At 30.9% G+C, this 12,018-nt stretch overlaps 2 protein-coding genes across 2 annotated transcripts; both read right to left on the bottom strand.

Moving 5' to 3' along the window:
* Positions 1 to 196: 196 nt before the first annotated feature.
* Positions 197 to 4,153, bottom strand: Pmp70 (ATP binding cassette subfamily D member Pmp70). The gene is made up of 12 exons (XM_076312039.1): positions 3,854 to 4,153; positions 3,736 to 3,778; positions 3,478 to 3,665; positions 3,329 to 3,398; positions 3,082 to 3,179; positions 2,673 to 2,853; positions 2,396 to 2,608; positions 2,250 to 2,319; positions 1,697 to 2,172; positions 1,318 to 1,617; positions 1,063 to 1,224; positions 197 to 986 (listed from the first exon to the last, which is right to left on the bottom strand). The coding sequence occupies exons 1-12, from the start codon at positions 3,967 to 3,969 to the stop codon at positions 909 to 911; spliced, it is 1,995 nt and encodes a 664-aa protein (XP_076168154.1). The 5' UTR covers positions 3,970 to 4,153; the 3' UTR covers positions 197 to 908.
* Positions 4,154 to 7,794: 3,641 nt separating this feature from the next.
* On the bottom strand, positions 7,795 to 10,792 carry LOC143147161 (uncharacterized). The gene is made up of 2 exons (XM_076312155.1): positions 8,617 to 10,792; positions 7,795 to 7,930 (listed from the first exon to the last, which is right to left on the bottom strand). The coding sequence occupies exon 1, from the start codon at positions 9,585 to 9,587 to the stop codon at positions 8,655 to 8,657; it is 933 nt and encodes a 310-aa protein (XP_076168270.1). The 5' UTR covers positions 9,588 to 10,792; the 3' UTR covers positions 7,795 to 7,930; positions 8,617 to 8,654.
* Between the last annotated feature and the right edge of the window lie 1,226 nt (positions 10,793 to 12,018).

Raw genomic sequence — 12,018 nt, 5'->3', positions numbered from 1 at the left:
TTAATCCTAAAGATCTAAATAAAACAACACATCAACTTTAGAAATAAATTGTTCACTAATTACATTTTAAAAAATATACTTTACTTAACCGTAGTTACTTAACGCAGCAACAAAGAATTTTCCAAATTTAATATTTTACTTCTTTTTAAATTCTATAAGGATGCTTTAAGGGGAGATTGAAAATCTAAAAATAATGTTATTTTTCATCACCATTAATTTTATTACACATTCTTATTGACCAGCAATCCAATATATGTTCTGGCAATGCCTATTCAATGTGATCTACACATAACAAAACACAATTATATCCTTAAAATAGAAAATGATTTTAACTACATTTCCTTTCATATACATGTGTGTGCGCGTATATATATGTACACGTTATATTCAGTTTTGCAATGTACCAGATACATTCAACATTCACTACCGGTACATGTTGTACGAAATGGTAAAAAATTGTTAAGTATCAAAAATACGTTGCTTTAGTTGAATGATAGCTTAATATTATACCCCAAAAAATTATATTCCTCTACTGCCCCTCTTGATAGAACTGGAAGAACATGTATTGATACATTAACATTTAAGTATACTTGTAAAAACAGATGAATTATATTAAGGCCTATATCGCAGTGTACTGGTAACGGTTTCACGTTTTCTTCATATTTTATAAAAAAACATTGATATCAAAATATACAGTTATTATGCGCTACATTTAAAGTAATAATGTACACAATACTCGTAAAGTTGTGCAATTCTAACAAGAGAATACATATAATACATATATAGTGCTGTACACTGCATATGTTGTCAAATATGAATTTGACATTGAATTATTTTAGTTATTAGAATATAATGTGCGCGTCCCTTGCATCTTGGCAAGTATCATCAAATGCAAGGGACACAAAAATTCACGATCCAAACGCTTCTGTATCCGCCTTAATAGCTTTGAAATCGTAATCTCCCCTTCCGTCCATTTGCAAATAATACTAAGAGTGAAAAATAAAAATTAGATATTTTATTTAATACTTTCTAAAATAAAAATAAATGTTAATGTTATAATACCTCGTGATGTTTCCAAAGTGATCGTCGATGTGAAACTGTAAACAGAGTAATATTTGCTTGCCTACAGTACAAATACATCGAATCTTCTACGTCAACACTAACGGCGCTTGTACATTCATCCAAAATTGCAAATTGTGGTCTATGATAGAATAGTCGAGCCATCTATATAAAAATGACGACCATAATTATGATCGTAAAATTTATTACAGTGTGTACATTATAGCATATACAACGGGTAGAAGAAAAAATTGTTACCGCTATACGTTGCTTTTCACCACCCGATAGGACGTCCATCCAGTCAGCCACAACGTCCCAACCTTGTCCCTCGATATTCGTAAGATTTTCTCTTTCCAAAAGGTGACCCAATTGAACTAAATCCAACAATTTATTTAGGTCGTCATCTGTCATTTGTCCACGTCTTATCATTTCTTCCTTTGTGTGAGGATAAATTACTTGATCTCTTAGAGTACCCAAAGTCATATAGGGACGTTGTGGAATGTAAAATAATTTTCCACGCGGAGGTTTTGTAACTGTCCCACTCCAAACTGGCCACAACTATTTGAACAGTTTTATACAGTCAGAATTTTGTACAGAACTGAGGTTTGACTACTATTAGAAAAATGTAACAATTTACTTCTCCAAGAATTCTGAAAAGGGAACTCTTTCCACATCCGTTTGGTCCACATACCAATACATTCATTCCAGATTTTACTTCGAATGACAGTTCCTTGATAAGAATATCTCCGTTCGGTGTTACCAATGGCACACGATTGAAACATATAATGTTATCTCTAGTCACAATTTTTCCTTTACCTGGACTTCCAATTGGTTCATCTTTAAAATCAGAAATCATTGTCCTTGTGTATTTTCCTGAGTTTAGATCATCGAGAACGGCTTTTAATTCCATAACTCTAGCTGTAAATCCTGCTAACCGTGTCATTTCTCTACCGGCTAAAACCAATCTACCTATAGCTTCGGCCAGCTTTATTAACATTCGACCATATGTATAATAACTCTTAAATCGATGATCGGGAGTTCCTGATAGGATACGATGATCTTTTTGAAAGAATGGTATGCTTACTGCATAAAAACCAACTATTGTTGCCATATCTAAAATAAAAAGGTTATTATCATAGTTTATTGTCATGATCGATAAGTAATTACGTATTGAAGAAATTATATCTTACATTTTCCAATGAAATTATCTAGTAGTCCTATGAGAGTTTTGAACTCTAAACACTTGCGGAGATGTGTTACCTACAGAAAACATTATTTACATATCATATAAGTATAAAACATTTAAAAAATGTGTAACATATTTTTGACGATTTACCAGCTTATGAAAGCTAGCCAATAAAGTTAGTTTTTCTCTATTATTTCCTTGATAAAATGCAATTTCCTCGGAATTTGTAATTAATCGTGAATTGATATAACGATATTCGCCCTCAAGTCGCTGTTCTTTCACTGTCATTGGACCAATAGGCTTACGCAGATGTGTTAGAAAAGCACCAGCAAAGATAAGGTATGAAAGCATAAATATTGGTGTCTACAAAAAATGAGATACGTTAAAAAACATAAATAGCTATATAATGAACATTTACTTAACGTACCTGACCACCAAGATTAGTTGCAAGTCTGTAAACATAGATAAAAATATCTAGTAAGGGTTTTGCAACATTGCTATAGAGATCTGTGCAACTATCGCAAAATTTATCAACGTCTGTAGTTAAAAGCTGATCCGGGTTTGCTATTCGGCTGTCTAAATTACTCATCTTGTAGTACGTAAAACCTCTGCAAGAATTAAAAACATTAAGGACATTTAAATTAATTTGAAAGGTAAATACATTTACTATATAAATAATACACCTTTTATCAACTGCTTCTGATTTCAATATTTTCAAGCATTTTGTTGAGTCATAGTTTAAATAAATTCACTAATATTATACAAGTATATATAGTTGCCTTAATTGAGTGATTTGATGTGTCTTAATTAATTGGAAAGCGAAGTATTTAACTTACTTAAGATACTGATCCAGTAAATTTCGTGTGATATTCGTACGTAACCTCAACTTCATTTCGTATATACCATATTTCAGTACGTTGTTCACAACAGATATCTAAATAAATATAATCATGGAAGATCATATCAATAATTTCTTCCAATTGGTAAGAAAATATAGCTGCTTGGCAGCCTGAACGAAAAAATTTTATTAGCAGCCTATGAAAGCAACTGTAGCCTAATCTTTCACTAAACATATCCACTTACCAAAGGCAATGCAGCCAAAAACTTAATCAATCGCTTTTTAAATAAGGGTGTATCCATATTAACAATAGATCTGAAAAAAAACATATAACCTATAAATTTTGGATATAACTCATATAATTTTATCAATACTGGTAAGAAATATTACACACGATTCAATCAAGGTGCTTATATTTATCATCCAAAGATCACAGAGAGATCTTGCAACCAGTGATGCAGCAACAAGAAGAACAAATCCAAATTCAGCTGATAGAATTGAAGGTATGCCAATTCCAAGTAGTTGACGTAGTTGTTTGAAGAACATTTTATTAACATAAGCCTTTGGACCTTTTGGCTTTTCCTAATAAATGTGTTACTTTTACAATTAACGATTATAATTTATTTAATTATAAAAAGTTTTTCATTATTACCTCTTTAATAACATACTGAATGTCATGGACAGGCCACACGTTTCTATAAGAAACAAATAAATGAGTATCTAATATTTCGACGACTGACGAGAACTGTGTATATGTATGTATAATTTACCTGTTCTTGACGACCTGTTTCTTGCCTCTTCTTTTTAGAATCCATATTAACGCAGACAGTGCACAAACACCAACTACAGTGCGTCTGGTCGCAAATTTACTGATTGCTGGCGCCATTCTTTCTGATGACCGACAAAAATTTACTGTCTTCCAGAACGGACTCGATTCTTCTGTGTCCACTTTAGAGGTTTATTTAGGTGAACAGGTGGTGGGGCGAGAACCTTTCGTGAATCAGCTATACTGACAAGTCAGCGACGTCGCAAGTACTTTACCATAATCAAGCCTCGTCGTTGTATTTTCACTTACTCTAACTTTGTCAGTGTGTTTTTTGTCGGATTTGCTTACGTGTATAAATGTGTGTGTTAACGTCGATAACCGATCAAAGTACAAGAATATAATTTTGTTTACATAATCTTACATCAATATACATTTAATTCAATAATTTTAAAATTAGTGGACATGTATTCACAATCTTATTAAAATACTATTAAACAATAAGAAACTAAACTAATTCTTAAATTAAAACAATTAAAATATAAGCGTTTGATAGAAAAAAAACTTTTGAACAATAGAACACAATAATATTATGTAATATATACGCTGATTTACTGAAAACAAAATATGAATCTTTAATGATATTATGTATTTTTTGTTTAGATGTTTTTGTAACTGACAAAAGCACAAATTCGATGTAACAGAACGTAACCTTAAGAAATCCTCAACTCCTAGATTGAATTATTAACCAGTTTTATAAATCGAAAATGTATGTACATTGGTTACTCGAAATTCATGATATATTCTGGAAGAAAGCGTATTCTTTTAAAATAAAATATTAAATGACTTGTTTAATGGCTTATGCTTGACTTCATTGCACTTCCATTATTTCTTTTTTGCTTTGTCATCTCATGTTTCTTTAATTTGTATTTTTTTCCGTTTCAACACACTGTAACGCTATGTACATGTATACTGTTCCTTTTACATCAAATTATGACTAATAAAACATTTAACAAGAAAAAAAAACGATGTAAACAGTTTTCCACAAACGTAATCTCAATAGCAAAGTGTTTAAACAATGAAGTAATCAAATAAAGGCACTCATGCACACTACGTTAATATCAGTTTATTATTATAGTTTTTTCAAAGTTTAATTTATATGTTTATAGACTTGTACTGTTGCACGTTATTATTTTAATTAATTTCTAGATAATATTTACTTTTACTTTTTGTATATGAATAAAAACGCATTTTTTATTTTTATCTCTTTTTTAGTAATATCGATAAAGTCCAATAATACTACATTAACGGCTTTAAAAAATCGAATTCTTTTTTGCATTTTCTCAAAACTCAACAATTTAAGAATATTTTTTTAAAATATTAAAGTGAAATTCGAAATAATAAAGATGAGAGTAATGTTTTTTGTGGAGCGTATCCCAATACCTCGCTCAACAGTAAAACACGTTAATACATTTCAGCACCTTTATTTTCTTGGTCGTGAATTATAAAAAGCAAATAAATTAATTATGTATAAAAGCGAATGGGTTCGAGGTAACACCAATGCAAGAAAAAACTGCAGGTCTTGGCCTTGCTACTCGTAAAAATTGTAATTCCATTCAATATACACATAAAGAAAGCGATTTTAGCTATTTTCGTCACAAAAGTTCTATTCATGAAAAATTAAATCACGCTTTTTGCCTTGAAGGTGAAAATTCTTTAAATTTTATATAGAAAAATTTGGTCCGGAAACAATGTCAAGCAAATTTGCCCCGAAACAACGCAAGCGCTATTCTCGCAATTTCTTGCGTAGAAATTGCAACTTACCTTGTTACTTGCATATGTAGTAAGAATGCCAAGATTAGCATTACAAATTATGTAAACATTAAATATCAAAATTAAATAAACCGTTGCAAAGTACTATGAAAATGAAGATCTTTTTCGTATTACTATAGTTGACTTTAAAATTTTAAAACTGATACGCATCTGCTATAGGCTTACTGTACAATCCGGGAGCAGATAAGATATGATAAACTGGCATCAAATTTTATCATTATTCATGAAATAATGGATAATTAAGCTTTAAACGCATTTATTTCGAAATAGATTTTTTCAAACTAGTGTTGTGCCTTTCTAGAAATAGAATTATTAACTTTGTTTTTATAATATCATTCTCTATCGTTGCACGTACGAAGTGCAAGTTTCATTTTTTGATATTTTTTTTTAAAAAGACTGAAAACTACATATTTTATGCAGAATTTTAATTGTTTTGTTTAAGTATACAATTGCAAACAAATCAATACTTTTAAAAACATGTGAAACTTTTAATTCAATTTATTTATAATAATTAGAATCAGAAACACCTATGCTACCATGTAAGAAAGTAGCCAGCAGTGTCGTACGAGGACGCTCATATTTTTTACATAGTATTACCTTTTTTAATAAAATTTGTCACAAATATTGTTTAAAGTACATATTTTTAATATACATATAAAACTTTATCAGACATCTTTTTCGTCAAAAAGAATTTTGCTTTTAAGGCAATGTTTTCCTTTAACGAAGTATATGAAAATACAGGATAAATAAAAATAAAATAGTTGGATCTCTAAAACTTTTTACTGAATAAATATTACCAAATACATATCGTGTGAAACATGAATATTTAAGACCTAATCAAATTCTGATACGCTGGTGTTATTATTACCGAAAACTGTTGCGTATCAAATTCACAGCACAACACTGTTATCTGAAAACAAAACAAATCATACTATCATTGAACTGTTTTTTTTTTATTTATTTATTTATTTAAAGGTAAAAAATGTTATTAGAACTTACCACCAAATTATACTGATTTGTACAATCAGTCCATTATCATTTTTCGATGTTTTTTATGTGGAAACATGAAGAAATTTCTATATATCAAATATATGTATTTGAATGCTAGGTAGACATATATTATTTTAAAACTTCATTTTTAATGAGGAACCTTTTTCAATGAGAAGTTTGCAATATATAATAGTAATTTGAACATATTGAAACATATATAAATATTAAATATATACATTTTCTATCACCCATTGTCTTTAAAATAAACGATTATTATAGACATTTATTTTAAGGTGATATTTAAACAATATAGATAACAAACCGTACAATTGGACAAGTAATTATCTCACATAGGTAGACATAATTATCGCACTGAAATCGAAATGCATTTTTTGTAAAAGTAGGATATTTTTATTACTGACCCATGTCGGGCAATTTAAATATTTTTATACTTTGGCATAATTTGTGTTTTTTTGTAATTCTCCTCATAATAGTAGAATGTTTTCTCTACATGCAAACAATTTTATGAATTGATACATTTCGCTTATATTAAAACATAAATAAAACTGATCAACTTATTCCCTCTCTTGCCGAATTCTCTTTCTGTACAACATATGTAATCTTCTGTACTACATATGTAGTCTACAAAATGTAACACTTATTTATTTCATTTTTAATACTTGAAAATAGTTAAAAAAGGATATGTAAATAATTTTCTCGAGTCCAAAGCGTAAACTGCCCAAGTTAACTCGGGCGCGGAGAGAATGTGGTTAATACAGAGACATAAGTACAAAGAAAATAGTCAGTACACACTTTTCGTATTCGGGAAATATCAATATTAGCTTGGTAATTCTGTATGTGTAACCAATAGATGAACAATGCAAGAGGAACTTTAGAATGTATCCTTGTCTTTAACAGTTAATTAACTTGTCTGTTATTACTCAGCATATTAATGATCAACTGGATGTGATGATAAGCATTATCTGAAAATAGAAACAAAGAAGAATTAAACTTTTTCAAAAATCGTTAATTGGTATAGAACATTTTATGTGTATGTTTATAATGTCTATGCTCTCAAAGTAAGTGTTTTCACTATTTATAAACTTACATTGCATCAACTTTCTCCACCCATTCCGATACTTCTGGTTTTTCTTTCATGTTTTTAACCACATTTTGCTAATTCGTTTCCTTTGTTATTAATTGCAACATGTGCAAACCATCAAGTTTCTTGTATTTAGAAAGTGAAGTTCATTCAACTGAGCTGTTAAACAGAATCATAGATAGTTGATCATTTATTAAAATAGTAGTTTATAAATTAGATGTGTTTAAAGTAAAAATAAAATGGGTTTAAATTCAGCGCGTTTATCTTCTTTATGCAGGTACTTTTATAACACTTTTTATTGCCTATCTTATCGAATTTTCTAGAATGTCCGTTTCTTTTCAGCTTGTTGTTTACATTTAAATTCGTGCAGCATCGGACGTTAAAATACCATCAATTTTCAGTGTTGCATATTTAAGAATAGAGAATAAATATAGTGTCGAAATTCTACTTTCTTTTTTATTTAAACACACGATTGAATAACTCTTCGAGAAAAAATAAATCAACGCGATGTGATTAAATTTGAACAATACGCAGATGGAAGAGCAAAAATGATTATGGGTTGAACAATCAACTTATCTAACCAGGATTAACTTGATATATATATATATATATATATATATATATATATATCAAATTATTGACAGCAAACAAATGAAGCACTCTTTTTACTTCGAGTGTTAGCAATAGAATGAATGACTGCAGACTGTACAAAATTAGGCAAAATTCGAATATAATGAAATAATAGCCTGAAAAATGCGAAACTTCAAATGACCTTGCGTGAGTGTTTATGAATTTGGATGACGTAAAACCCTATTATATAAGAAGTAATTTCAGTTCGTAATCACCTGTTTCGAAGTTCAGTGGACGCTTCCATGCCTCTCGTCTACTTCCAGTCATTATCCTCATCCTCATCCTCATCCTCATCCTCATCATCCTCATCATCATCCTCATCATCATGCTCATGCTCATCCTCATCCTCATCCGCATCCTCATCCTCATCCTCATCCTCATCCTCATCCTCATCCTCATCCCCATCATCACCCCCATCATCATCATTATCATAATCATCAACATCTTCATCACAATCATCATCATTATCATAATCATCAACATCTTCATCACAGTCATCATCATCAGTAGCAGCAGTAACATCTTCATCATCATCACCATCATCATCGTCATTGTCATCATTATTATCATGATCACCATCGTCAATCACCACCACTTCCATCACCACTACCACCACCACCACCATCATCATCATCATCATAATCATCGCTGTCATCATGGTCATCGCCAGCGCCATCATCATCATCATCATCATCATCATCATCATCATCATCATCATCATCATCATCATCATCATCATGATCATCATCATGATCATCATCATCATCATCATCATCATCATCATCATCATCATCATCATCACCATCATCATCATCATCATCATCATCATCATCATCATCATCATCACCATCACTTCCACCAGCACCACCAGCACCATCATCATCATCATCATCATCATCATCATCATCATCATCATCATCATCATCATCATCATTATCATCATCACTATCATCATCTTCACCACCATTTCCACCAACATCATCATCATCATCATCATCATCATCATCAACATCATTATCATAATCGTCGCCGTCATCATCATCACCATCACCATCACCAACAGCAGCATAATCATAATCATAATCATAATCATCATGAGCAGCAGCAGCAGCATCACCACCACCACCAACAGCAGCATAATCATAATCATAATCATAATCATATTCATCCTCATCCTCAACAGCATTATTCATTAACATCCTTATCATCATATCATCATCACTATCACTGCTACCACCACCATCATCATCATAATCATCATCACCTTCATTCATTGAATGGACGGTAATCTGTACTGTGTAACTCACAAATGCTTCCACTCGATGTGATTCAGTATGTAGAACCACTCACTCATTCCCTCTTTCCCTCTTTGTCGCTTCACAAAGTAGTTAAATGTAAGATCAAGTAGTATACAAGCTGGTCCACGCAATGGTGTTGAGACTTAGGACCAAACTAGACCAATGTGATATTTAACATTTTTTTTATCTCTTGCAGTTTTCAAAACGTCATACCTTCAGTTGAAATGTTCTTTCAAAGTTTGACCAACACTGCAATTGATTACGTTACGGTTTGAAGGTGCACGAATACTTAGTCTCTGGTCAAGATGAAAGAATACTCCAACTGAACATGATTTACACGTAAGTGCCTCGAATAATAAGAGTAGAAACATGGATCGCGAAAGTTTAAGAAATCTGCCACAATATTTCTGTAATAATCAAATTAGACATAAATTATGTAACTCTCAAACACGTTCAACCATTGCATTACAACAAGTCTGTCGTAAGGTCTATCTTCTTTCTGATAGATTTTAAAAATTAGGTGCTTGATATTATTTGCCAAATATTTTTAATTGAAATCAAATTCTTAGCAACACAACAGAAATGGTTGAATTTGTTTAAAAGTTCTGTTTCTTACATATAGTCAAATTTGATTCAGTGTTTTCTACAGGTCTTCTTGTATAGAAACTTAGAAGATTGTGATTTTCAAATTTTGAAAACTGCAAGAGTTATAGTAGACGTCAATACTGTATTACAAACAGTTTTTTGAATCTTGCAATTTCCATCTGAATCGATGTTATCCAAGTGGTTCCAGTTATTTGAACCACTCAATGACAGATAATAGCAAATATTAGCATTAAAATATAGGAAGTACTGGATCTAAAATAGATTTGAAACTGTGTAAGAGGTATGTGAATAGATATTTAGCGCGTATAAAGGAAGTTGCTTGACCATAAATGTCATTGATTTTAGGTAAAAGAATTATTCATAATACGTTTATTCAGTAAAAAAAAAAATAAATAGACAAGATAGGAGTAAATGAAATGTTGTTTTGTGCTTCGACCAATATCATGTATTATGTTTCAACTTGAACTTAACAAGGGAAACGTGCAAAATTAATATAATGGACTGGTCTGGCATATTTATACGATTTTCTAAGATCACATGATATTGGTCGAACTTAGAAGTAGGTAAATAACAAGTGGTCCAATGAAGGAGTTTAAAGAGTGTAAATAAACTATTGCCAGTGTATCAGTTTTTAATCATTCTGTAATGAACTTATGTAATAAGAATCAATCTCTACCACCTATCAAAATAACATTCTCACATGACAAAACTTGGATGTTATCGGTTGTGACCATTCAGTATCTCATTTAAAACGCAATCTCCATTATAATTTACAATAGAACTGCCTACAACAAAACTCATAACGTTCACGAACGACATTAATGCTCCTTACGTATATTTACACACTTCACGGATCATTTTCAAATCGTTTCGCAAAGGCATCTTTTGAGCAACAGTTATTTCTAATTGATTCCTAAGCATCATTTGAGGAGAATTTGATAAAAACTTTATGTTCTTTCAACCAAGATTTCTTTTAATGTAAATAATTGTAAAAAATGAACTCACTGAATCTCTACAGAAAGCTAGAATGTATTCAATAATCGCAAACGATTTGAAATAGATCAGCCAGCTATAATAATGAGCTAGAAACGGTTCTAATGTCTGTTAAAAGTTGTCTTAAACTACAGTCTTTGTATATCGGTTATCATTTACAACAGGACGTCAATAAATAAACTCGACGCACTTCCCATCAATGTTCTCTTTACATTATGTATAAACATTCTGGATCAATAAAGATATATATATATGTATATGTATATATATATACATATATATATTTATGTATATAGTATATATCAGGCATTCAATAAACGATTGTGTCCCATCCATAAAATATTATTTTCGCAATTAATTACCGCTCGCCTCACAATTGTTATACTCACTCATCATATCAACACGTAGGTTTCTTTTTTCTCTTTTGCATCAGATACATATTATATGCTCTTATCGTTAATCAGCAAAAACCCCTCTCCATTGAACTTTCATGCCTGTAGTTCTGAGACGACCATTAACAAATACATTCAACCGCCATACATACACAGAGAGAGACACGTGAGATAAAACAATCCAATCTACATCGATTATAATGATTTTCCTATTCTGGCATAAGAAATTTTATACTCCTGAAAGCATGAGGAGCCGATTGTTTCTAAAATATTTCATCAAACTGCGATGTATGTATTACTAATTGTAGGAACGACTCTCAATGATCAA

This window comes from Ptiloglossa arizonensis, chromosome 5 (assembly GCF_051014685.1).
Source record: "Ptiloglossa arizonensis isolate GNS036 chromosome 5, iyPtiAriz1_principal, whole genome shotgun sequence".
Taxonomy (NCBI): domain Eukaryota; kingdom Metazoa; phylum Arthropoda; class Insecta; order Hymenoptera; family Colletidae; genus Ptiloglossa; species Ptiloglossa arizonensis.
Note: the sequence above shows the minus strand (reverse complement) of the source record. Positions and strands in the feature narration are given on the sequence as shown.

Excerpts from the sequence above, each read along its gene's own strand:
- Pmp70 (XM_076312039.1), bottom strand. The coding sequence starts at position 3,969 with ATGGCGCCAGCAATCAGTAAATTTGCGACCAGACGCACTGTAGTTGGT. Across the intron at positions 3,779-3,853 it reads AAACAGGTCGTCAAGAACAG|AAACGTGTGGCCTGTCCATG; the intron begins GTAAATTATACA and ends TGTTTCTTATAG. Across the intron at positions 2,854-3,081 it reads TTACTGGATCAGTATCTTAA|AGGTTTTACGTACTACAAGA; the intron begins GTAAGTTAAATA and ends TAATTCTTGCAG.
- LOC143147161 (XM_076312155.1), bottom strand. The coding sequence starts at position 9,587 with ATGCTGTTGAGGATGAGGATGAATATGATTATGATTATGATTATGATT.